This window comes from Phalacrocorax carbo, chromosome 14 (genome assembly GCF_963921805.1).
Source record: "Phalacrocorax carbo chromosome 14, bPhaCar2.1, whole genome shotgun sequence".
Taxonomy (NCBI): Eukaryota; Metazoa; Chordata; class Aves; order Suliformes; family Phalacrocoracidae; genus Phalacrocorax; species Phalacrocorax carbo.
The window spans coordinates 15,169,465-15,196,394 of record NC_087526.1 but is presented as its reverse complement, the minus strand read 5'-3'; the positions used below and the strand labels follow the sequence as shown (position 1 = coordinate 15,196,394).

General features: G+C 51.0%; 1 protein-coding gene across 4 annotated transcripts in view; it reads right to left on the bottom strand.

The window, feature by feature from the left end:
- CBFA2T2 (CBFA2/RUNX1 partner transcriptional co-repressor 2) overlaps positions 1 to 26,930 on the bottom strand; it is a 66,654-nt gene that overhangs the window by 3,289 nt on the left and 36,435 nt on the right. For 3 of the 4 annotated variants that reach the window (XM_064465804.1, XM_064465806.1, XM_064465807.1), the window contains 9 exons: positions 15,556 to 15,699; positions 11,421 to 11,662; positions 8,409 to 8,498; positions 7,661 to 7,842; positions 6,776 to 7,029; positions 5,979 to 6,064; positions 4,658 to 4,853; positions 2,678 to 2,746; positions 2,123 to 2,313 (listed from right to left, as the gene is read on the bottom strand). In XM_064465804.1, coding sequence (XP_064321874.1) covers positions 2,123 to 2,313; positions 2,678 to 2,746; positions 4,658 to 4,853; positions 5,979 to 6,064; positions 6,776 to 7,029; positions 7,661 to 7,842; positions 8,409 to 8,498; positions 11,421 to 11,662; positions 15,556 to 15,699 — 1,454 coding nt within the window. The remainder of the gene's footprint in view (positions 1 to 2,122; positions 2,314 to 2,677; positions 2,747 to 4,657; positions 4,854 to 5,978; positions 6,065 to 6,775; positions 7,030 to 7,660; positions 7,843 to 8,408; positions 8,499 to 11,420; positions 11,663 to 15,555; positions 15,700 to 26,930) is intronic. The other variant, XM_064465805.1, reaches the window with a different exon arrangement.

Here is a 26,930-nt window from a genome sequence, read left to right as displayed (position 1 = left end):
TGCCTAGCTGCACAAGAGGTCGGGGCAGGCTAATTTGGAAAAGAAAAAGCTCATTTGAAAGTCTCCCAGCCAGGTGGAAGTGCTGCCAGAGCCCGAGCCTCAATCTGGAAGCGGACCAAAGCCCCTCTGGCCGCTGGGAGAGGTGTCAGCTGGTGGGCTTACGGCGTGCCACTGCTTCCTTATGAGTGTGGGGGCAAGGGGCCAGCGCCGGGAGCTGCGGCTGCAGCTGCTCTGAGGAGGGGAGCAGGCGGACTAGCTTTCCTGCAGCTGGACTTGCGCGTTAGCAATCGCACACTGGAGAGGGCAAGTTCAGCTGTGGAAAAGCAGCCTCTGCCAGAGCCTGCCTGCCTCTAATCCTGCCTAACAGGGCACCTTTCACTGGCCACTGCTTCTGCCACTGCAGGTAAAAAGCTGTCAAAGCAGGGAAGCGGGGTGGTGGGAGGCGCTGACCTGTATCAGACAGCCCTGTTGTGGGGAAGGGCAGCGAGATTCCCTGCTCCCGGGGTGTGCACTGGAGCCGCCAAGTCCCGCAACGATTTATGGGCTGGCAGTGAAGCGCCGAAGCGAGCTGGTTGGGAGTGAGCTGCTCCAGAGCCAGCGTGTCCCCAAGGCTCCTCGGTCTCCTGAGAGAAGCAGGGCTCGCGACCAAAAAAATAAAAACCCCACTGAAGTCTGCGGTAACTCTTGGAAAACTGGGTCACTGCGTTACAGCTGTTTACACTTCGAGTGGTGTTTTCAAACCCCATTTCAAAGGTTATGTGGTGTGCCAGAATACGTGACAGCTTTTCAACATGGCCGTTAGAGGAGAGCTGTGGGTGCTGGGGAGATGGGGCTCGCGCTGGCCGGGGGATGCTCGGCTGCTCCCCAGGTCCCACACGGCTCCCCAGGACGGCGGAGGAGGAGGGCGCTCCTCTGGCATTCCCCTATGGAGAAATCATTACTTGCCTCATTTCTTCCATGGCTTCCTGAGCAGTTCCACCCACTCCCATCATGTGTTTACTGACTGCTGCATTTGTCCTTCAGTGATTTAATCAGGAAATAGTATAGATGTACTTCTCTGGAATACCACCTAATATTTACATGGTTCCTGCCGTGCACAGGGACCCCGACACCAGCCCTTCCCGAGCGCCGGTCAGCAGGGTGGATGGAAACCCCCCTCTTGCATTTGTGCAGAGAAGTTAAAACAAGAAGCAAACCACATGTGGAAGGGGTGTGGTGGTGCAGGAATTAGCCATGCAATGCCCCTTGCTCAGTCCAGCTGCCATCTCTAAGGCTTAACAAAATGAGCTTCCAGTTAAGCCACAGTGAAGGTAATTAATGATTGAGGAGCAGAAAGACAGTCTGTAAGAGACACCCATCCAGCAGGTGTTGCTGGCTATGACAGTCATCCCTTCTCTTCCAACGCGCCAACGTCCCATCAGGTGTTACGAGGCTTTCGGTAATGCAGGGACAGCCACCCCGCGCAGACGCTGCCCGCCTCGCCCCGACGTACCGCAGCAGCGCAGCACGAGATGGGGGGAGCCTGTTTCTGGAGGTGAGGTGACCACACGCTGCCTGGGCCCATGTTTCAAGAGCCATGAAACAACAACATCCGAGACAATATACATGCACCAGGCTGGTCTGCACCGACACAGGCTGTGGCACAGACTGTCAGGTACATGCAGCTTCACCTGCAGCCTAGTTTCTACCCTGTGTTATTTTAAAGCCCGCAAACAGCAATTCCTTTTCTGCACAGATCAAGTAACTCACAACAGCAGATTTCTGAGATAAACAGAAAGCTGCACCCACTGGCATCCCTTCCCCTTTGCTTCCACACCTCAATCCCAAGAAATCCCTGCTCGTTACACTGGGTCCAGCTCACGGTGCCCAGCGGTGCCTTCACGTGGCAGCTGGGCACAACACAGTGCCACAGACACCATTTAGGCTGACTCCCCTGCCAGCAAAAATCAAAAGAAAAAGGGTTCTTTATGGTATCGGTGTATCCCTTTAGTTATTGATTGGAGAGAGACTTCTAGAAGGCAAAGGATGGGGAACCTGCAGACTCTGAGGCACTGCCGGGCAGGACTTGGAGACTTCGTGAGACTTTGAAAGTCCCTTCCTATGATGTCCCCTGGCACCTTACCTCTGTAGATTCCTCCTGTTCGTTTATCACTAAGAAAGCATCCTCGGTGGCCTGGCGCTTGGCGTCCGCAATGGTCTGCTCCATCCGAGCCCTCTCGGAGGCAATCATCTCAAACGCCTTCTGCTCGGCCTCCGCCACCGCCTTCTGCACCTCCGACATGGCCTGGCGCTTCACCTCGTTCACGGCTTCTTCTGGAAGAAAAGAGCAGCTTCACCCACACGCCCGAGGAGCGGCGTGAGCCTCTGAGACGCCGCGATGCGGCAGCGTGTTCCCTGCGGCTGGGACGCCCGCGGGTCACAGCCAGCACCGGCACCGCGACTGCTCCTGGGAGCGGTGAGGCCAGGCTCAGCCCCACGAGATCCCCACTGGCATCGCACAGAAGGAGCGGAGGCCTTTGGAAAGGCCAGGCTGGGGGCGTTGGTGGCCAGATGTGCACATCTTGGGGCGTTCCTGCAGCTGGGCTCCTCTTGTTTCTGCAGAACAAATCTGCAGCATCTGTGTTTACCTCAACCGATCCGGCAGAATCCCTCGCTGAGGTTACTAGCAAACACTTACCAGCTTTTTTCCATATCTCTTCAGTGACGTAGCCCGTTCCCGACCTGCTGCTGAACTCCCGCAACGAATCTGTTGAAATAAGGGACACGGGGAAAGGTTGGCAAAGCCTTGTCTCGCACAACTGCTGCTTAAGTGCCCAGCGGTACCTTGGTACATTGTGGGGCAGAATTAACCAGCTAAAACTCAAAGCAGAGGATTCCCACAGTTAAAGCCATTCATCAAACACTCGGATGACAAATTACCATATTTAATTACTGCATTGCTTAATTTATGAAACTGTATAACCTATTTCCATCTCCTGGTACTCTATAACAACAGGCAATGCTTATAAATATAAATATATGCCATCAAACACGTGCACTGTCCAGCGACTTTGAGCATCTATACGACCAGCAGTTTACATTAAAAACAGCACTTTCCACTCCCAGGAGCAATTCAAAGGCTTGAACTGATGGACAAACCATCCCGCAAGACCTCTTACGGCAAGAGGCACACACGTTCCCCAGCACCCACAAGCCTGCGAAGAGCCTACGCGGCAGATGGGGACGGTGACGGGAGGACTAAACGCTGCAGTCCCACAGGGAAGCTCTTCAGAAGCCTTGTCCCGTGTTCTATCCACATCCCTTCTTTTCATGAATCAGAGTAAATTTCTGAAGGGTCAAAATAAAAACTGATCCGTGTCAAAGGCTGGTGGCAGAACCAAAGCGCTCCAGGAAGGCAGTGAGGTTATTTAAGCCTGGGGGTGCTTCTTGATGTTTAACTGCACCTTCTCACAACAGAAAAGGAGCTTGAAAATTAGCCCTAGGACCCATGAGGGGAGAAAGCATTAAAGTTCCCAATTTCTAAAAAATTTAAATTATACCACCTTTAACATGGGGCTGTAAGTATGTTAGTCATGATAGACCTAAACATAGAAGGGCTAAAAGCTGGCTGTGGTCATCAGGCCGTCACGCACGCCCGGGACCCCATGGGCTCGCCGCACGCCGCTCTGCAGCTACGGCCGGAGCCACGGGCACGTGGAACTAAAATAGAATATATTAATCTGAGTTTCTCAGAAACCTTCTGCTTGTGTTCTTGTTCTTGTTTTCCCAGGAAATACTTGTTCTTGCTGTCCGACAACTATCAAAGCTTGTTCAATTGCAGCTAAATCTGGGCTGGGTTCTGATTTAGGTGGTTCTTTTTGGCACACAGGAGGACTCACTCTTTATTTTCTATACAACCAAGCTGAATATATATCGAGATTTTTAGTTTGATGTTCTGCTATTCTTATCGTTAGAAAACATCCATTTTTTATTATCAAATGATCGGGGTTGTTTTTGGTTTTTTAGCATTTGATTTGCGGCATGTTTGGATGGAAATTAAAATTATATCCAAATGCATAAAATCAGCATTTTCGGCTTGTTTCTTGTATAGGGTCAAACCCCTGCACACTGGAGGGGAAAAACAGTCAGCCTTATTGAAGTTACGTTGTCTCATGATACAAAAATAGAATTAATAACTCAGGTAGTAGCTCTTACACTTACAGCGGTCTTCGGTATTTTTAGAATTAGTAGGCCTTGACATTTAAAATCCTTTAGGCAAGGCAGACTGGAAGGGGAAAAGGGGTGGAACCAACCACCTCTTCTGCCTTTTTACCCTCTGGTTTCTCAGCTTTGAATGAACTTGGCTCGCTTTGGTCAGCACGCGTGGCTCAGTGGCAAGGAAGATGCTCTTCTCCTGGCACCAGCAGAAGGTGCTGCTGCTGCCCAAAGGTGCCTTCAGACACCAGCAAGCGCTGCTTCCAGGAGCTCACCCAGGAGCTTCCACGCGTCCAATGACTCTTTTCTCTTCAAAGCTTTAAGAACATTTATGCGCTGCTTAAGTACTTAATTTATATCAAAGTTTGAATATATTATGATTCCTTTATGCCTAATAGAGCATTGTCATAATCGGACACCTACTTAAAAAGGTCCCGGCGGAGCACGCCCACCCCTCGCTTACCGCTGCCGATGGAGTCGGAGCTGCTGGGGCTGTGCTGCCTGGAGATGAGCTCGCTGCCCGCCTTCCGCGGCTCGGCCGTCTCACTGCACCGCCTCTTCCAGTAGTTGAGCTCTTCCCGATCGGCCTCCTGGCAGCGCCGCAGCACGGCCATCGAGCGCCGGGTTTTCTCCACCATCTCCATGATGCAGTTCAGTGCCTGCAGGGGGGAACACGGTTGCAGTCTTTGCTCTCTGCTCATGAGGTCATCTCCCAAATTTCTCATCAGAGGGACCACAGGGACCATCCCAGGAAGATGAAACACGAGGCTGTTTCACAGGAACAGGCTCTGAGCACAGTATTTCGGATGATGCAGTATTCAAACAGGTAGGTAAGACTGGGCCCCGTGCCTGCACGTGCAGCAGTGGTGCTGAACACCACCAGCTGGGAAGGAGGTGATCACACCTGCACCCTGGGGCTCTGGGGGGCGTAGGAGGTTTAGGGCCGTACTTCTAAAAGGTGGAGGTGAAAAAACCCCCACTTCCCTATGGGATTACGGTGCCCATGCAAGGGCTGGCTGTCATCCCGGCGCCAGCTCTCCATAGCCACACCAACTCCATCCCAACTTGCAAATACTCAGCTACGGGGTCTCTACTCCACACCCCGTCCCTCGCCCAAAATGTCAGCTTTAGAACATAAGCAAGCACAGGGTCTCTCTGCATTTGTGATCGAAACTGAATTTCAGTATCATCTCTCTGGGGGAAACGCTCCAGTGATGAGTGGCTTGGATGAGCAGCCTTGCTCAGAGAGGAAAAAACCAGACTGCAGGAAGTCTGCCAGAAGTACCAAGTCTTGCTGTCGGTACCTAGTTGAGGCCCGTAAAAGTCTGGCAGCCCAGGAAAAGAGTTTTTGAAAAATAGTGATGGGTTTACTTATTCTGCAAACTCCACATCCTTGCTGCACGTAGCACACCTGCACGCTTGTCAGTACAGTGCTGGCCTGGGCTGCTGCGGAAAAGGCCCGCGCGGGGCCAGGGTTGGGTTTGGATGCTCGGCCGCCCAGGGCGGCACACGGTCGTGCTCCGCAGGAGGCGCTCCCCAGCTCCAGACACATCATCCAGAGCGATTTTGGCTTCCATTGACCATGGGTGCAGAAAACCTGCCAGGAAAGTGCTACTGCTCCTATCTGCCCTCCCCGCCATCCACCTTGTGGTGGCTTGCTCCTCGACAAGCCACCAGCAACGCCTGGGTATGGTGTCAACAACAAGGAAATAACAAATGGGAGCAGGTGAAGCTCTGGGTTGCTGTGTCCCACAGAGCTTCCCACACCTCCTGCCGTTCCTTACGTGATCGAGATGCTTCCACTCATCAGCCCACTCTCTCTCCGTTAAGCGGTGGTCCACCAGCTCGTCCTGGTATCCTCCATTCAAACCTGCAACAAACCACAGCCGCAAGAGTGGTCGGATGGACCGAGTGCTTGCAGTGCTGGAGGGAGAAGGTGGCCCCAAAGCAATAATAAAAAGCTCTAATTTCAAGCTACATATAGCTGGGATTTTAAAACACATCTCAAGGAGGTGGCTCTACAGGGGCAATTCCACACTTGTGTTTTTATCCCTGTCTGTGTCACTGTCTTGGGAGTGCTACAGTCCACCGAAGGGTCTGGATCTGCCCTGCGTGGGGAGCTGGCTCCCTTGTTATAAGCCCACAGGAGCTCAGAGCTTGTGATTCAGGCTGCCCTGCTGGAAACAGAGTGTGCGCCTCCCACACGCCCCTGGGGAGAAATGGGGCAGGGGGTCAGGCTCTGCTCTCCTACTTTAGTGATCTTGGAAAAGTTAATTTCTATTTCCCTGCCCTCCATTCTTGCCTGCTGGGTTGGCTACACTTGACTCACACCAGGTTCCTCCTCCTCATCCTCAGTAGGTCCAGCCTTTACATGTATCTAGGGAAATGCAAACTCTCAATTTTCCTGTTTTAAACCTCCCACAGTCAGTTGTTTTCTCTGAATTCCCCGCAAAAACTCTGCTGAGCACGTGCCCAGCATTACACAGCTTTGGGTGCCAGTGGCCAAGCAGGGACCGATGCCGAAGCTCAACTGCTGGAACCTCACAGCTCCTATGACTAAAAGCCCTCCAGGCTTTCTCACCAAGACCGCTGTGCCTGTCCCGAATCTCTCTGTGCTCCAACATCTTGCTGGGGTCCCTGTAGAGGTGGGAGGTCGCGATATCTTCCAAGGTGTAGTGCTGGAGGGGCGGTGGGGTGGGGTGGAACTGCCCCCCGGGGTTCATCAGGGGGATCGTTAGGGCAGGGCTGTGCCGGGGCGCGGGGCTGATGGTGCACACCCTCTTGGCTGGAGGCTCTGTCGGCAGTGGCTCTCTCTCAAAGCTGCTGTCTTCCCTTCTGCAACCACACCAGCAGAGAGAGGTGTTCATCAGCACCGCACAAACATACTCGGAAAGGGAAAGATGCAGATTTTGGATCAGCAGAGTTTGGGCAGTGATGATTTTACCGGGGGTAAAGGCAGGGAGCTAAAACAAACATGCTCAACTTGTGAACAAATCCACAAAATGACCCTGTCAAAGAAAAAGTTCAAGATGCCCAAGTGTTGTGATTCATCTTTCTGAGCATGACCAAATTAAAATTTCACAGTTTTTAGAAATTTGAGGCACGCTCCACATAATTACATAACAATCTTTAACTTGGAATAAAAAGTGGTGAAAATGAACCGCATCCTTCGCAGCCCTGACAGTGCCTCCGCTCGCCGCCTGGGAGGCGGAGAACCGCTCAGCTCCCCAGCTCAGGCTTTTCAGTGCTACCCAGCCAGTCCCTCTGGGATAGAACCTGCCTGAAAGAGGATCCCGACCTGAATTCACAGTGCAGGAGGAGCAGTGATCGGTGTCTTATTAACAGCCAGAATAGTCGTTGGGAGCGATAAGATCCTACGGTTTAGCCCTGGATGCTAAAGCTTTGACAGCAGCAAAGTTGAAACAGAAGTCATGACTTCAAGAACTTGGCAGAGCGACGTTGTTACCTGTCTGGACTGTGCCTCTTCCCATTCCCGTTCACCTCGATCAGCAGCTCGGAGGAGTCAGCGGGGGACGTGGTGTTTGTGTTCAGCAGGATGTGCTCGTGCTGCGCCAGGTACTGGGAGGGCGTCTGCTTGGCAGCCCGGGCGCAGTGCAGCAGCTCTCTCTGCAGCAGCGGGAGGTTGGCCTGGAAAACAAGCGTGGGTCTGGTTTAGGCAGGCTGCGGGCAGGCGTGTCCAGCCACTCGCAGGTTTGCCCTGCACTCTGCACACACAGAGCAAGAACACCTGCAGCCTGTGCGCCCCCGCTCAGGGTCCTCCAGCTCCTGGTGTCTGCGCTGTCAGATTTACCTGTATTTTCTCAAGAGCTGAGGATGCACCCAAAAACCAAGCGTCACGGGAAGCGCTCTGTGCTTCCAGCATCTAACCACCCCAGACATGCTCCATATGCCAACGCTTCAAATATTCTAGATCTGAACATTTGCAAATAAGATTATGGGATCAGAAGCTGCCGAACAGAGCTTGGTTTGTCTCCTTTATCCTTAACACACAAGCAGACATATGTGGCACTCGTTATAACGTTAGCTCTCCGCAAGCCAGTCCCACATGGCCACCGCTACTGTCTGCGGTCTGTCTTGGACTTTAACAAAATTGCTGTGGTGCTCGAAACGAGAGCTTTCCCAGCAATGACGCGCTGCCAAGCAGCGCAGAACGGCACACGGAGCGTCGGCAAGCCCCACCAGCTCCCTGTCACCTTCAGAAAGGGGATCACAAATGGCCGGAGAGGGAAGTTCGTCGCCTCTTGCAGCTTGCAGTGGAATTCCTCGATTGTCACCGTTGAGTTCTGAGAAAAGAAATTAAGAAATGAAATGACAAGTTGTTCTTATTTTCAGACATGTAGGAAACTGGAAGGGACGCTGCATCTGCCACTACAGGACTGACAATGTTTGCATCGTATCCTGCCTAATGCAACCAAAAAGACTCAGGCCAATGGAGCAGAAATGCTGCGCTAGGTGAGGGGTGAACGCTGTGCACAGCCAGGTGCTGCCTGGCCCAGCATCCTCCCAGCTCCGGGGCCAGGAGGCAGAGACTGGCTCTGGGAGGCAGCAGGACCCAGCTGGCATCTCCTGCACCCTGGCCAGGTGGCCTGGGGCAGGCTGTGGGGACCCAGACGGTGATTCCAGCTTCCTCTCCTCCTTCCTCCCTTTCAGCTCACCTTGTCTAACCTACCCACTGTCCACAAGGTCTCCATCAACCTGCTGCTCACCCCACTAGCATGGTCCTCCCAGGCCCAGCCTCACACCCCCTGTGCCTGTTTGGGCTGGGTGCTCCCTGGGACAAGCAGCATTTGATAACTGGCACGTACAAAGTTCCTCCCTGCAGCAATTACCACGATCAGTGGTGAGAACGACAGTCAGAGGAACCTGGATGGCTTACGATTTCCTTTCCAAAAGGGTAAGCTAAGGTACTACCCTACACCCATGGAAATATATATGCCCGTCGTCTTCAGCAGCAGCATTCTGCATCCAGGGCTCAAGCACTGTGAAAGCCTGAGGCCATGGACAGACTCACATTTGCTCTGCCCACGCCAACCTTGGAAGCAGAATACTCCAGGCTGCTGCAGTCTAGCTACCTCCGCTGCATGCTGAGCCTCTAAAGAAACATGCCAAAAAGCAGAGACCAGCTCGGGAGCAGCGCTGGGTGCCACATGGGACCGCAGCTGGACAGGCAGCGTGGTGCTCCCTCCGCTCCAGGGTCTCGGTCCAAGGCCTGAGCTTGCACAGCATTTCTAGCAGTTAGTTTGTATACCTGCAAATATTAGATAAAATTCTGCAACAAGACCTGCTCATTTGATTTTTGAAGCACGTTTTCAGCTGTCCATAGCTGCTAAAGGGCATTAGGGCATACCCACACTGTTTGTACAGGAACATGCTGCCACCAACCCCAGCTCTTGCAAATCCAAGCGTGGGAATGCAGAAGACGGGCAGAAGATGCATTAAGTTATTTAGCAAAACCTTTCCTGCAGCTGCACCTTCCACCTGTCACAGGCACGAATATGACTGGAAGAATCAATGCCTTTGGTAACGCAAATATGCAGTCACACAAAGCAGCAGCAGCACACCAGAAGCCCAGACCTCCTGTTTTGCAACAGCAGCCTTCCCACCCTCCACAGACCTTGGCAATAGTTAAGTTTGCTGTGCCAGTGGGCTTGTTTTAAGATATGCAGGAGCAGCCCATAAAGAGCACAAAAGCTTGTTAAATAGATCGAAGATTTAATTTATTGATACACAGTGAAGTGTCATGATATTCTCACCACACTCAAGAGCAGAGAAGGACTATCAGCTTTCCAGAGTAAGTCCCTGCTAGCGACGGGACCCTGCTTTTCCGTTACACCTGGCTGCCTCGCCGAGCAAAGCAGCTCTGTGTTCGAGCACACTGAAGTCAGGACAGCACTAACAAAGCGGTGGCTGGAACTGACATTTCTTTGTATGGAAGGAGATCAGAGATAAACTGATCTGTGTTCGGGGTCAGGCAGTCAAACCTGCACAAGCAAGAAAACAGTTCCCTAGTACAAACTACAGGGTCCTCTGAATTGTGTGAAAAGTTTCATTTATGAGAGGAAATGGAGAAGCCCAGCATAGCCCATGGCACCAGGCCTGTGGTCTTTATAGAAAACCTTCGTCCAAATCCTTCTAGGTTCCCTTAAGTGTAGCTCATGTCAAAGCCACTGGACAAACAACTTTCTGAAACCAATTGAAGACAAGAAAATAAAGAAGTCTGCAAGTTTACCAGAAAGTGTAAACGTTACAGAGACTTGCTCAGTCAACAGCTCTGCTTGTAAAGATGCAGACTGCAGAGGGACCTGGACGGGCTGGATCAATAAGCTGAGGCCAACTGTGTGAGGTTTAACAAGGCCCAGTGCTGGGTCCTGCCCTTGGGTCACACCAGCCCCAGGCAACGCCCCAGGCCTGGGGCAGAGGGGCTGGGAAGTGCCCGGCGGAGAAGGCCCTGGGGGTGCTGGCTGACAGCCGGCTGGGCATGAGCCAGCAGTGCCCGGGTGGCCAAGGAGGCCACCAGCCCCCGGGCTTGTGTCAGCACTGGGGTGGCCAGCAGGAGCCGGGCAGGGATGGGGCCCCTGTGCTCGGCCCTGGGGAGGCCCCACCTCGAATGCTGGGCTCAGGTTTGGGCCCCTCGGGACAAGAAGGGCCTTGAGGGGCTGGAGCGTGTCCAGAGAAGGGCAGCGGGGCTGGGGCAGGGTCTGGAGCACAAGTGTGCTGGGGGGCGGCTGGGGGAGCTGGGGGGGTTTAGCCTGGAGAAGAGGGGGCTGAGGGGGGCCCTTCTCGCTCTCTGCAGCTGCCTGAGAGGGGCTGGAGTGAGGGGGGGGCTGGTCTCTGCTCCCAAGGCACCAGTGACAGAACGAGAGGGAACGGCCCCAAGCTGTGCCAGGGGAGGTTTAGGTTGGATATTAGGAAAAATTGATTACTGAAAGAGTGGTCGGGCACTGGCACAGGCTGCCCGGAGGGGTGGGGGAGGGGTTCACCATCGCTGGAGGTGTTTGAAAAACCTGTAGACGTGGCACTTCAGGACACAGTTTAGGAGGCCTGGGGGTGTTGGGCTGACGGTTGGACTTGATGATCCTGGAGGTCTTTTCCAACCTTAATGATTCTATGATTCTGTAATATTGTGTAACGAGGGCACGTGCTGGCTGCCAGGACCTCACTGTCTGGCAAAAGCAAGGCAGCCTGGGCTGGTGTGTGGGGCTTACCACTAACGCCAGGACGAGGGTCCGGACCTTCTCCCCGATCTCTGGCGAAATGTCATTGCCGAACTGCTGCAGGGTTGTGAGGAAACGCTTCAGCTTGCTGAGCTGCCGGGCGCCGCATGTGGCCGGGAGCTGCTGGTTTGTCAGTGAGGAGGAGGAGGAGGAGGAAGGACCGTTGCTAAACCTCTGGGGTGGGGATGGTGCCCCATTCAGCGTTGGAGGGGAATGGTTTATTCCATTGGGCACTGCAAATGGGAGACAGAAGTGATACAGAGCATCAGATGGGCACGTCCCTGCAGTCCAGTGTTTAAGAGGATCCACCTTCCACCCGAGAGCCTGCTGCTGATGGTTACCTGCTGCCAGCAAACAGGGCAGGAGCCAGAAAAGGGGCTACAGCCAGAGCAGAGCCCACACACCGTGCCGGAGGGCACCCAGCGATGCAGCTGGTCACTGGCAACCCGTGTGCCTTCTCCTCAACCTTCCCCTGAGCTCGTGGGGATGCTCTGCAGCTTCCAGCACGTGAGAAACGTGTGCCCAGCCAAGGCATCCACAGGAGTTTTCCCTATGGGATTGCTCAGGTGTAATTTACACCACAGCCAGTGACTTTCCCCTCATTTTTCTCCTCCGCTTAGCAAGCTTCACACGCGGGCCAAACACCAAGAGAGTTAGGGCTCAGCAGAACTGGCACACCTCTATTTGCATTTGAGGTGGCCCAGGAGAACACAGGGTCAGGCTGCATAAAGCTGTGCTGCAGCCGACCGAGCTGTGCTGTACATCCAGCCCGAGGAATTAAATGTGCTTGAGCTCAAAGTTTACAGCCCTCAGCAACAATTACTGATCAGCGTTTTCTGGCCTGTGACAGGCAGAAAATGACACCAGACAGTCCAACAATCCTTCCTGGCCTCATTGTTTACAATAAATCATCAGTGCTTATTACAGCCGGGGTCCCACTAGCAGATACTGCAGCTCAGGTGCCTCTGCCTCACCCCAAGGAGGGCTGACAGCATCCTGCCCCATGGCGCCTGCCCACCGTACCTCCCTGGGGGTTTACAGGGAGTTTTGCAAACACAGTTGTTTTTTCCAACCTGGTCCCATCTGCAGCTTTGCCTGCTGTAAGCGGCGAGCATGTCGAAACAGGCTGAAGGGCTGGAAGTTTGGGAATTTGGCAAGGGGTTGGAATAAACTGTTGACATCCCCGCACTGCCGTTGTGCAATCTAGAGGCCTGTCTGAAGAGCAGCTGTGCGTTGGGCCCCAACTCAGTATAAACCCAGAATTTGAGAGGTGAAAAGTACATCACCATAAATATAGCTTCAGCTGATCCACTGGGTTATCCTTAAAAGCCCAGTCCTGAATCCCTTATGGATGCAAGCGCTGAAGAGAAGGCCACAAGCCTTCTTGTGAAACCTTCTTGTTGAAAAACCATTTCAAATGACGGTGCTCAGAGGAGAAGCACTGGAGCCACCCAGCAGAGCTGCCCCTTGCATGCGGAGCAGGGGGAGGCGCGTGGTGCTGTGATGGAGCAGCAACTTGTGGGGAAAAACAAAAAAAAAGATACCAAAATTTCTGCGGCAACTTGGCGAGAATCATACCAGATCCTCATGACCCTAGCGAGGGTGGGTTTTTCGGAAAAGGTGGCAGGAGGTACTTGAACAGTTAAACCACTCTGGGGCACCCCAGGGTTGGAGGCTGGAAAGGCTCCACGCACCTGGACCTGCCATGGTAAGCACAGGAGGGAACCTGAGAAGATTAACAGAGTCAGTTAAGATGCAAGGGAAAGATAAGGCTAAAGGGACCAGCGAAGGTGATTCCTGCTAACCAAGGGGTGATAGGCTCTTTGCAGGCATAACAAAGACAGGACCCTTCGTAGACAGATGATGAAATGAAGACAAAGGCCAGGATTGAATGGATGGAGGTGCAAAGGCAAAGCAAAATCATGCTTTTTGTTATGGAGCAATGCAACCTGAAAAAATCCTGTCCATACCAGCTTCCCCAAAGCAGCAAAGGAACAGAGATGTCCTGCAGAGACAGCACGCAACCGCAGGGTTAGCTACCATGGAGTACTAGCAAACAAAGAGCTACATGAAAGGCAAGGCAATTACTCATAAAAAGCACTTATTTAATAATAAAAGTATTATAAATAAGGGGGAAAGCCACCCAGAGAAGCTCCTCTCAAACAGCAAAGGACTGCGCAGGTCCATGCTCTCCGGTGGTCGGGACCGAGGTGCTTTACCCCCTTCTCTATTTTGCTTCCTCTTATTCTTTTACATGAAAGACTAGGGAGAGGAACAGGCTCTATTTATACCCCAGGAGAAGTAGGGGCTGCGCGACCCACCCGGGGGCCAGGGGGCTGCAGGGGACCCTCGGGAGAGGCTGCCAAGGATGGGAGCGGTGGATGTTGATGGACTCGGGTGATGCCACGGAAGCGGAGCGAGCTGGGTCGGGTTGGGGCTGCCGTTAGACGCAGCCCCCGTAACCGCTCTCTGCGTTTTTAAGTTTACCCTGCCTGACCCTCCTGCAAACGGCATTACCACAGGGCGGCTGGCAGTTATCTGATCCTGCGCATCGCCAGGATCTGCTCTGCCACAGACCACAGAGCTGGGCCGGGACCTCTCTTTCCACGTGAGAAGACAGCGCTGAAGCAAGTGAGGTGGCATACCAAGACCAGTGAGATTACTGGTCTGGGGAGAGGAGGGTGCTAAATTCCTGGGAACAAAAAAAGTCATCGTCTAGGACCACTCTCAGATTTTGCCTTAGGTCCTCAATAGTCAAAGGCTTTTGCTGCTTCTCCAACCCTTTTGTTAGCGATCCGCAGGCAGGCACGGCCTTCCTCCAGCACTCTCCTCCTCGCCTGCCCAAGCTGTAGGCTTTTACAGGGCAGGACACACACCTACTGACTCTGACCAAGACCCTTTGGTGCAACTGAGAAGTAAAAAAAAAAAGCAAGAATAAACTTCACCACAGGTTGCATCTCATCTATCTTGGAAAGAGGAGCAATTAAGTCATCTGCAATCAGCAGATTCAGGCTCCTTGGCCCTTAACGGTGTGCCAAGCAATCTCATTGGAAAAATTAATTTCTGTCACTTTGCTAATGGTCTTTTTCTGCCTGAGCAAAAGGAGAGCCATTAGAAACCCCTCAGCACACAAAGATGGGGACAACACGTCTGGCGGGATAACCCAGCGATTAGTGCTATTGCCAGCATCACACAATACATTAGTGTGTCCTGAAAGAGGCCGGACTGTAAATCTCCAAAATCCACTGCCAGCGTGAAACTGTTGAGATATCCCAGACACCGTTGTGGACAGCAAAGCAACGCAGAACCAGCGTGGGGGAAAAAGAGGTGAGGAGAGCCTGGAAAATATGTACATGCCACATGCAGGGGGCGGATTACTCCATGCCCAACGAAGTAAAGAAGCTTTGCTCTGCAACGATGCTCTTTGAAAGACATTAAAAGCCTTAAATGTTGGCTAAAGCAGGGGAAAAAAGACTCTTTCTAGGGTGTAAGGAAAGGCTGTATGTGTATTCTGTTTGTGGAGTCACCTCTGCTAGAAGAAGTGGGTGCAAAGCTGAGCTACGGCTGGGCAGGACCAGGATTGACTGTGGCTTAATAGGAAAGATTATGAAGAGAAGATGGAGAAAAGAGAATCTGATGGGCAAGGAATTGCCAAGGCTGGGAAAGTAAAAACAGGAAAACTTTCTCATCTCAGCTGCAGAAGCACTGTCTGCAAAGTGAGATACAGCAGAGCAGGAATTAACTCCTCCAAAAGATACAGTGAAAAGCCCAGCTCTTGGCTTGTTTGAAGCCGACCTGATAAAAGACTTCAATTTCTTAAGGAGTTTAGGGCGGAAATCAAGGCTGCACCTGCAAAGAGAAGGACTCAAGGCACACCGGGAATAAGGCAGGAGCAGGCAGGGGGGTAGTGGGGGATTACAGACCCTGTTATACATCCTGCATACAGAGCAGAACAGCAGGAAAGCCCAGTCCTCGCTCCCTTACAGCGTGCAGCATGGCTAACGCCTGCCATGCTGGCAAGCAGCCCTGGCCAACAGCTGACATATCCCTGGTGACTTCTACAAGCAGAGCCTTCCCTCCTGCCTAGAGCTGGTCCCCAGGAAAAGCAGCATTACTGGGGTCTTACGTGCAGTCGGGGTGAAGGAGACCGGCCGGGGGCCACCAGGGTTCACGGGGGGCAGTGGCGGCATGTTGGAAGGAGAGGACCTGGACTGTATCTTCACTTCCACGGGCGATCCGGGCATCACTGGCACCCTCTTCTCACCAGCAACTGTACGAAGAGAAGGTGGTAATACTTAGTGACAGTCACAAACAAACATTTCCCTGCCCAGCATACAAGTGCAGTTGCAAGGGTGAAGATGAGTGGCGGGGGGAAGCCACGCAAGGCTACCACACTGCTCTGCACAGCCCCAGGTCGCCGCGGGGAAGAGGCAGGGCACGTCCCCGAGCCAGGGGACAGGCACCCAGGGTGCAGCGCGTGTCCCCACGTGCTGACAGGTGGGTGCAGGGTGCCCATGTTCACCATCCCAGTCTCTTGGCTGCATCTTCTCACCCCTTGTGCCTCATGCTGCTTCCTCAAAGTATTTCTGCCCGTTTGCTTTGCTTTCCCCCCATTTAAGATCTCCTTGACTCCCCAGGCACGTCCGCATGCACCTCAACAGCATGGGGTGCCGAGGTTTCACCTCCAGCCCAGCTCCCCAGCCAGCAAACACACACTCTGAAGCGGCCTCTTTGGCAAACAGCGCTCTGACCAGTTTTGCATGTTTGCTTTTACATAAAAAAGCCTCAAAATTAAACAATCCTGCACCTGCTCTCCCTCACACCAGGGTGGTCCTCGCTGCCCAGCGCAGCCTCCCTGTGCCAGCACACATGCAGCCTTGCATGCGCCCTGAGTTCACGCTGCCTGGCCGGAGATGGCCTCTCCGGAGGAGCTGCAGCCTCTCTGAGAGCCATACGACAGGCAACCTGCTTTTTGGGTGGGTGCTGGCCCGGCGTGCAGGGAGCATTGGTGCAGCTGTGCCAGCAAGCGACCAAAATGGTCGCAGGGTTGTAAAGATGAGCTGACATCAGCTATTCACCCCCTCGCTCCTGCATGCAGCCTCTGCTGTCCAACACCTCACCAGCTCACACCGCAGCTTCTTTTTTAGCCTCTCAGGGTCCCTCTTGTGCACCCAGGCTCTGGTGGGACGTCCCAGCTCAGCTGAACAGTGTGGCCACACTCCTGGCTCCAGTGGCTAAAAACAGCCTCAAAAGGCATGCTTGGGGAGAAATGAGAGAAAAGGAGGAAGTATGTGCTTATGCAAGCCTTGGGGTTTTGGGGGATTTTTTTTTTTTTAGAGGGTTGGTTGTTTTTGGTTTTGGTGGGTGTTTTTGTTTTTTAAATCCAGACAGCTCAGCAGACGGAGCCTAAGCGTCTCCAAAGCGCAGCTCCCATGGGAGCCAACACCACCCCAGGGGTGCTCCACGTTGCGCTGCCCGCGGCTCCGGCGCCCACCTGGCTGCACGGAGCTCATGTCCCCGGATGATGCGACGTGAGGCAAATCCTCCCTCTAAGAAGGTGGTCACCGCTCCCTGCGCCTCAAGCTGCCACTTGCCTTGTGCGATTAGCTCGCTAACGCGTTGTGACCGTGCTCCAGCATGTCCCCGTGCAGGAACACTGACGGGTTCCCAGCGCACCCACCTGCACCCCGGCTCAGGGGGCGAGGGAGGTGCAGACACTATCTCTCACCTCTCCAGTGCACGCTCTCTGGGCTTTGGCCCAGTGAATTTTCTCGGGCAGTTTTTGGCTGTCAGCGAGTGTCTGCTGGAGCTTCAGGGCGGCAGCCAAGCACACACGCTTCGGACGCGGCAGCTTGCACACAAAGGAGCATCACTGCTTGGTGAGGCGGACGAAGGGGGCTCCCGGTGCACCCCTTTGAAGGGGGCCCGGCTAAAAACGACACGTGCACAGGGGCTCTGTGCCACCTGGGATCAGTCCTGATGCCTCTGCGGCTTAAAGAGGCAAAGTATTAAAGCACGTGCTGTAATCTAATCAAAATTAGGTTACAATCTAATTTGTAATCCACAGTTTTTACAAATATCAATCAGCTGTAAGAAATTCAGCTTTCAAGTTCTGGCAAAGCAATTAATGCTGTATTCCCATAAAGCAGGGAAGCACCGAATAAATGGCAAAGTTTTGCACTGAAATACAACCACAAAACCTGCTACTTGACAGCTCCTGACAACAAAAATGCTGCTTTCGAGAGCACAGAAGACGCGAACTGGCACCCGAGCCCTGGCCTGGAATCTGCTCTGTGAGCCACCAGCACCTGCTCTGCCACCACACACCAGGCACAAGCTGGCTCATTTATTTTCCTTATGGCAAGTTAACACCAGCAAGGTAACAAATGACGTTCATTATTCCCAGCATTTTTTTTTTGCCGTTTGCAGGACAATCCGTGGAAGGGGGAGCAGAGGTGAACACACACTGAAAATCCGTGTTTTCCTGCCCTTTCAGTACAGCTGGAATGACTGGGGTGGCGGGGCTGGAATCACTATAAAACCTGCATCCACAATACTTCCATCGCAGAAAGTTTGTGTCTTCATTCATTTAAGCCTGCTTTCAAAAAAGAAAAATAAAATTCTAGGCTTTGCTTTCATGCACAAAGTGGGGAGATGCCGAAGCCATGGGAAACTACTATTAATTTTAACATATAACAACCATATTTATATAATATTGCAAACTGCTAGTCACATACGTTTGGTCCACCTTTCAAACAATTTAACACCGATGTACAGACTCTCCCTGTCATATCCACACGTGACTATGGCGTTCAGACGAATAACAACGTATTGATGTAGGAATATGACACCATTCATGCACGTAGGTACCTATTCCAGCAGGTGAGTTTATTGGCAAGAGCAGGAGGAGACAAAGCCCTGCCTTTCCTACCTCTTAAATAAACGCAGCAAAGTAGTCAGAGAGCAAGTTTTGTGCATGAAGTTAGGGGCGTTTTTACCACAAAAAGTCTGGGTTCGCTCACCCAGGCAGGGAAGGGAAACATTGCTAAATGACCCAAATTTTTCAATCAAAACAGCACTAATTGTGCCTATCCACCACCCGGTGCCAGCTGCTTGATGACCATCAGGGGACAGAAACATGTTTGCTCAGAATACAGGAATAATTGCAAAACCGTGAGCTGCTAATACACGAGACCCACGACCTGTTTGCGCACAGTCCTGGGGTGGAGACGCGAGGCATGGTTCACGCTCTTCTCTGCAAGCCCTCCGCCCACCTCTGCCCAGCCGCAGGCCGGCCAAGGGGACAGCGCATCGCTCCCTGCCTCCTACTAGCCCTTTCCCACCGCACAGCCCGAACCGCGACGCAGCGCTGCCCGCCCACCTCGTCTCATCTTCTTCACCCCCTTCCTATGAAACCCCCTTCCCCAGGCGTATATGGCTGACCTGATACTGCCATGCTCTGGGCGTGAAACCAATCCTTAAGGTTTCTCCTCTTTCCTCCTAAAACACATTAAGAAAGCAGAACTGATTTGGTTAATTTGGGGGTTGGGGGGGAGTCACATGGAATTTATAACCCCAAAATAAAACCAGCTACTGCTGGGCTACTGCGTGAGACACCAAAACCAAAGCCCACGAGAAGCCAACACCTTCTTTTCTAAGCTCACTTCAACAGACAAGAAGCAAATGGGATTGTTAAATTTAAAAGCTTCCTGCTAATGACCTGGGGCATCTATAAACGCAGATAAAAACCATCTTTCTAAAACTCCTCATTTTTAGCCTAAACACATCCATTTAATGAGAATCATGTGAGCAAACCAGACTGTGAACAAGGACTTGAGTCAGCCTCGAGTTGGCCTGGGGCTAAAAATGAGCCAGTGAGAGGGTCCCTGGAGAAACGCCGCCCTCCCGGTCTCCTTCCTCCACATTTCACCGTTCAGAAATATTTACTGGCTCACCAATGGCAACATTTGGCGCTGCCTCCAGATGCACAGAGAGGAGGCCGAGATGCTCCTCAAAACGCCTGCAAGTCAGTCCACTGTATCAGTCGCCTGAAATCATGCTAAAGAGTCAAATGCCATAACAGATTTTTCGGATGATGCTCTAAGAAGAGTAATTCTTGTCAATGACTGAATAATCCAAGTGTCAGAGCAGGACACCTGCCTAAACTGGAAACATTGGAAGGAGGAGTTTTTGAAAGAAACAACCCAAACCGTACCTGGACGTGGAAACATTTACAAATGTTGTACGGGTATTTTTCAAGCAGTGCCTGCAGGACACAGATTGAGTGCGTTTATGGCACAAAGCTTCTGCCATCAAGCTGCCAAACGTCAGAACTTTGCAGTGACACGTGCTCAACTTTGCACCCAGGCCCTGCAAAGGTTATCCAGGGAAAGGGGGGTCAGCGACGTGGCCACCCAGCCGGGTGGGAGAGCTGCCTTCCTCGCCCTCAGTGCACTGGAGTTTCACATGGGAAGACAATTCACTTGGAGTAAAACGAAACCCAGTCACGGAGATGCTGTTTTAGTCTTGGCTTTATGCAAGAATTTCATCTTCTCCAAAAGCCAATGAAGCCTGAAGACCAGATTTCACAGCGATTGGAGTTACAGATTTCAGATGCTGCAAAGCTGCTGTCTGGGTAAGGACAGCTGTAGGCACATATCAGTTTATGCTGCGTGCCCTATATATTCGCGTGTCCCATTTAAGGAGCCCAGGTGTGCGAGAGACTAGAAAGCCCCAGAGCTTTGCATACACCTTAAACCCTTCATCCCTCTGCTCTCCAGTGACACACTGAAAGGCTCCAGTTTTCTCTGACTCTCCATGCTGACTGTTGGTATGCACCGTATTTCCTTTGCTGCTCTAGTTCTCATCCTAGCGTAACAAATTAAAAAGGAGCATATGTCAAGATTAAGTGCAGCTGATGATTTTCTTCTCTGGAGAGGAGAAAGAGCTAAGTGAGACAACAGGACAGCACACCGGGAGGAAACCTCGTCTCGACTGGTCCTCAGAGAAGACCCACTCCTGCGCTCCCAGGGGCCCGAGGCTCCAGCTCTCTCCAACACAGCAGCACATTTTAGAGAGGGTAGTTTCAACACCCACTCGAGAAAGACTTCACCATACTTATTTTCTTTAGAGAAGTCTTCCACCTGTGGTCTTTAGTACAAAGCAAGTGTTGCTGTGATATGTAACCTCTGAAGAACGGCTAGCATTTACTCGTGTTGTAAACTGTATAAAGAAGCTGCTTTATTAATCTCTTCATGCCTGTGGGCTTGAGAAAACGGAAAAGGCACAAGAAAAAAAATAGTGACAAGTTAGGGAGTATCTCAAGTACACTGGAATTTAAACTCATCCTTAAATGCCTTTGGCAATTAGAGAATAAACTAAACAATGAAAAAGAAATAAAACCACTGCATGAGGAAAACTGGATGTTACCTTCCCCCAAAAAGCAAGAAAAGAAACCACAGAAGATAGCCAGGAATAACCCCATGCGGGCAGACAGACACAAACGGTCTCCTCCCCATCCACTTCCCAAAGTTCAAAATATAGTTCCAACAGATGACAGAATAATATCAGGATGGGAGATTTGTATTTATTAACAAAAAGCAGATCGTGAACCTGTCTCGCATCCTTGCTGGGGCTACGACTCCCAGGTTGTGTCTCCCATATGCATGGTCACGTTTCAAAGAGATGATGGGAAGTAATGCAGTGCCCGAGGCTGGCGGTGCTCAGCTCTGCAGGATGACACTCAAGAGAAAGCCTTGATCCAGCTGCGATGGCAAAGCTGTAAGCTTGCGAAGAGCAAGGGAAGAGAGAAAGAGCCACTGCTACTGTGCAGAAAATGGGCTGCTTTATACAAATTTACACCCTAGCGTCTGCGTGGGCGCAGTTTAACACCATCCAGCAACCTCTATTTGTGAGCACTGAGTATGTGCAGGCTCTTAAACCCTGCTGTCCGCTCAGGACAGTAAAGCCTTTCCTCCTCCATCATGGGAAACGGATTTAAAGTCTGCAGCTGGGAGTTTGGAGGGCGTGTACAGCATGAACATCGGTATCTTCAAGCCGCTTGTGATGCAGGTGTAGGATCCCCCTTGATTCACTGTTGTGGGAGTTGGAATGAAAGGAGGAACCCGCCTGGCCTGGGAGCAATTCTGCAGATCCTGTTTACAAATAAACTGCATGGAGTCAGAGCTGCTTCTCACAAACCAGTCTGCCAGTCTCAAGCACTCCAGCTTTCTGTAGAAGTCAAAACATGAAACATATTGGAAGAAATAAGAAAAAAACATATTAAACATGAGATAGCGCTGCATAACCAGCAGGAGACACAGGTAAGGGTTTGCTTTTCCCTTTTGCAGTTTGCAGGACAGAAGGAGCAGACTCCAAATCAGACCTTGTCATCGAGGCTTTGACCACTAAGTGGTTAGACTGGAAGTCTGTAAATTAACAGAGTTTTGGTTTTAGTTGATGTCTTTTGAAGAAAACTGTGTGCAAGAGTTTACCCAGTGGTTTAGAGTCTCGGGAGTGAAAGCATGTAACAGTTTCATACAGAAAGAAGAGGTTTAATCAGAGCAGATGTTTTCTACTTTCATCCAGAACAGGCAGAATATGCTCATAACCTAAAAAGCCACTCCTCACCTCAAAAAGTTAAGAGCCCAAAATTCATACCTGCCTCTTGAGAGGAAGGACTGGAGAATCATCCCAGTAGGAGCAGCCAAGGTTAAGTCTGGCAGAAGTTCTTTGGTGACCCAGGAGCTGGCTCCAAGCTTGTTCTGGAGCCAACGGACAGACACCCCAAAGGTGATTCAGCCCATCCCAAAACATTCATCAAAGCAAGGGAGAAACAGCTTACCGCACTCCAGCCACATCTCTCTTTCCACTGGCCCTGCCACCTCAGGTGACCACTCAAAGGAGCGCCATGAATTATAGATCGCCTACAAGGTCAGCAGAACGAACCCTCCCTAGAAACAGTCCTCTGAACCAGAGGCTTGGTCCCCCACCGTTTACATGGGTAAGAGTCTGTGGTTTGAAATAAAGCAGTGCAAAGCTTGTCTAAATGGATAAAGAGACCATTTGAAAGAGGGAAACAAAGGAAGGAGGCACCGCGGTGCCCTCTCAGGTGGCTGGCAGGACCCTGCCTACAGCCTAGGTAGAGCGCTTTTAAGACAACTAGCTCAATATATCGTCCTGGAGAGAAAGCCAGGGAAATGGCCCAAACCCATCCATTCCAGCCCAAACACGCCGATGATGAAAAGGACACGCTGCAGTTGGCTGCATCACAGGGTTCCCTGTTGATAGTCTGAATGCAAACGAGAGGCAGCATCAGTGTAACCTGACCTGATAATGTAAATAGGGTGAAATGAAATATGGTTCGCCACCTCCCCAGCTTTGGCGAATGTTTATTTTGAATAACATGCTTATCTGCTCCAACTGCTCACCATCTGTTTTCAGTCTCCACCAAGCTAATATTTTTCACATTTAGGAACTGAGAAATGGGAAGAATTACATTTAAATTTTATTAACATCTTTCCTCTGCTCTAAGGTTGCCTTTCCCTCCCCTTGACGGCTCTAAGCCATCTGTAGAGCACCTTTGCAGTTCTCCAAGGCGTGCAGATGAGAGGTTATCTACATGCAAAGCAAGAGTATCATTACTCAGACTTCCAGAAGACACCGCTTACTGCTACTCCACTGCAATCCCTCCATCGCCTGCTTCCAGGCAGCTTCCCTCAAGCTCAAACTGAAATCACATCGTCAAGGAAAGAGCCAATATTTTACCTTTCTGCAGCATCACTGCATCAAAAAGTGATGGAGGGGGAAGACTGAAGATAAGCATCAGAAACAAGGCAGCCAATACAGCTGCCTGAGGAAAAAAAAAGATGATTGGGTTAGTCCCAATTTGGTGGAGAGGGAGATGTTAAGAGATCTGCAGTCAAGGTTACACTTCTATACAAATACTGACATTTATTTCCATGCAAGGCAGTTTCCAGAGGTCTCCTTTTGCTCGAGTCAATAAATGACAATTTATAACCAGAAGTGGGAGACACAATCGTGTCACATAAACAGGTCAGCAGCAAATGTTGGTCAACTGAGGTCCTCCTTCACCCTCCTCCCTCCATGCCAAAGCAAGGAGTTGGCTCAGACAATACTATAGCATCTGTTGCAGAGGGTAACTTACGTTACTGTATGCATACTTCCTCCACTAAATGCGATCAGCCTATTTTTACCCTGTTTAGCTTGGGTTTATAGCACATCTAGGCTCCTGAGCTGTAAGATGCTGTGGGAGTGGAGAGGACTCGGCACCTCGCAGGAAAGCCTCGCATCACACAGGAGGGAGCTGCTGAGCCTGGGATAGGCATTTTATAAATCAAAAATAAACGCGTGTATCTCCATTGCCATCTATTCCTCTCCCACACACAGCTGTTTCACTTTAAATCTCAATTCAATGTGAAACTCAGAACTTGAAAGAGCAAAGTATGTTATCATGCGCAACCAGTCCAGAAAGCAGTTAATAAGGGAAATAAGATTAATAATTTATTCCTGAAGGCAGACTGGAGATCTTTATCCATCTTACCCTTCAGTGATTTTTATAAAAACCTATTAATGTGCCTGGCTCTACAAGCTCATCAGTAGCACAGGCTGGACTTCACAGCAGTTTTCTGCCCTCCTCCAGACAGGAGGGCTGCAGCTCCAGCCCCGCTCTTGCCTTGGCGATGTCAGACCCATCAGCACAAACCCACCTGCACGGCACCCCTGCCTCCTTAGCTCTGGTTTCCTCTTGGTCGACAGACTCATACAAGGGCCAGCAGTGCAAACCCATGGATGCAGGATCCATCCCACAAACTACTGCATCCAACAGTTCTCAGAGCGGGGCATACATCAAGGCCCAAATTCTGGTCATCTGGCTTCCGCAAGAACACAAACCACTTTGGCATGGTACCCGCCACTCTCCTGCTCTCTTTTCCATGAAAGAGTGAGGGAATAGTTACTCAGATAATAAAAGCTGCCCTAAAAACCATTTACCCACGGTATGGCAGCCACCCGGGAGCCGTTGCTGCTCTTATCAACATGCATAGCAATTCCCTTCCACACTGCTAGTGCCCACACAAGTAAGTTTTGGGGACCCAAGTTAATTAATCTCTTGATTTCCCTGCCAACAGCTTTTGCTCATCGGCTGCCCCAAAGGGGAGCAGTGAGCACCGCCAGGGAGCCCGCGATGCCCCAGGGTGGGGAACCCTCCCCATCCTCACCAGCCGCTTGCTCTACCCCCATCAGACACAGCCACCCCGAAGGGAGGGGTATATGCCTGGAATATATCCCAGCACAACATATTCCTGGAAACCAAAGCCTACAGAGCAGCCAAGGTTTCCGTTTTAGGATGGGAAGCGCTTTGGGGATTGGGGGGAGCAATCCACCCTCCCCAAAACCGCCCCTCTGGTTGCTCGGCTGGGGTTATATCCTGGGACACGGACAGGGCTGGGCAGGGCAGCTGTGTTCAAGCAAAGGCAGAGATGCTCGCTACTTCATTTGATTAGTTACTGCTGAAGTATTTTGGTACTTTTTCATTAGTCCATTGTTCCATTTAAAGTTACAGAATCAAGATATTTTTCTTTTAAATCATCCATTCCTATTACAATATTAAGAAATGTTTACTCCTCTGCACTATTTACTTATTAGGCTAAAGCACTCTGAATGAAAAATGAAAGCAGTTACAGATATCAAGCAGGCAATTATCACAATCATGGAAAGATTAGTTTTTAAAAGTCTCAGCCTGCTGCACTGCTCTCCAAATCCTCTGACTCCAACCAAAACGATGGTGGCAGGAGCAAACTTTCCAGATGGGAACATCTGTCTCTCATTTGCCACAGGGAAGAAAACACCAGGAATATTAGCGGCTCCCGAGTCTGGTGGAGCCCAGACACAACACGTACAAAAGGGGTACCATTCAGAAAGAGACTTGGAGCAACAGCTCAGTACCAAAGAATTTTTTTTTTTTATGATTATTTTGTGGGGCTTCTACATACAGAGAACTGTTATGTCAGGAGGACAAAGAGCATGAGTTTCACTTACAGTAAATGCTATGTACAGCAAAAGCAAGAATTGAGTTAACCATGCTTACATTAATTATATACAGCACTTTTACCATCTCAGCTACGTTTTAGATATGAAAAGTAATTTTAAAAGTTGGCTTTAAGGGGTTACCCCCGAAAGATCTGAAATTGCTCCCTGCCCAGAGCAGCAAGGCCATGGACAGGGCGATTCACCCCTCTCGGGTCCAGAGAGTAAACACCAAGTTTACTGCTGGGAGTAACGAGTGACCCAACAGGTGGGAAACTCGCAGCTGAAGGACGTGTTAACCCAGCCTCCCTGGCAACGCTAGGCCCGAAAGTCCATCCCTCTTATCAGCATTCTTTAAGCTCTGACCAGTGTAGGGACCACGCTTATGACGGTAGGCAGGCGTTTCGCCGAGGCTCCACCCGCTCCAGCCACCCGTGCGCACACCATGCAGCCCAAAGCCGCGCATCGGACACTAATGCTCGCTTCTGCCACGGTTCAGCATCACAGTGAACGTGCAAGATGTGCAAGCCATCCTCTGCACTTCAGTGCCAAAGGCACCAGCTCTGCCACCGCTCCACACCCAGCATCGGCGTACCACAGCCTTCCTCCATGTCTCTGGCGTTCCTCAGCAGCACTTTTTGATTGTAGAGGTACCCGTTGCAGCAACTCACAAAGCCTTCCTCTTTCTAATTAGTGGCCTAGTTCTTAATGTCTATTCAACACCCACCAGTTTGACCTGGTGTAAGCCCTCTCTGGAAGGGACCAGCCTGTTATACAGTGTAACAGCATTAAATGCAGTTAATTCTGCAACAGGACCCCAGCAGTGGAAAAAATAAAACTTCATAATGGATGCAACTGCCCTTAAAACTTTAGACTTTTGCAAGCACTGGTTTTAAACCAAAGTTGTGCTAAACTCTGCTGAGGTATAAAGAAAGTATAATTTCTTGCCAAAAATCCCATAGGTTATATAGAAGAACAACTGAGCACTATAATTTTGGGAGTGGAAATCTTTTTTTCTTCCTGCTTCGGCTCAACACCATAAATAAAGCTGCAACTTTTGTACCTGCAAAATTTTGGGCGACTGAAAAGGGGATCCAACCAGCTCTAACTTTTGAAAAGCATTTTCCACCTTACAGAGGCTTTGAGACAGCCTTTAGGATATGACTTTATCTAGCACTCATAAATATTTTTAAAACTTGGATCACTAGCCATTTAACAAGCAGCTCCACCCTCCTCCAGCTCTCCAGATGATACACATATGCACTAAGCTCCATTTTGTTACCTTCCTCTCCAACCCAGCAATATTGGAAAAGCGGTGGTAGAGCCCAGGGAGTGGTGTTTAATTGGCATCCTCTTATTACTAATTAGCTCCAAGGGGCTCTCCACAGCTCATAATGGTCAATAGAAATGCATCCACTGATTTAAACGGGCTTTGGAGCAGCAGAGGTGCTGGAG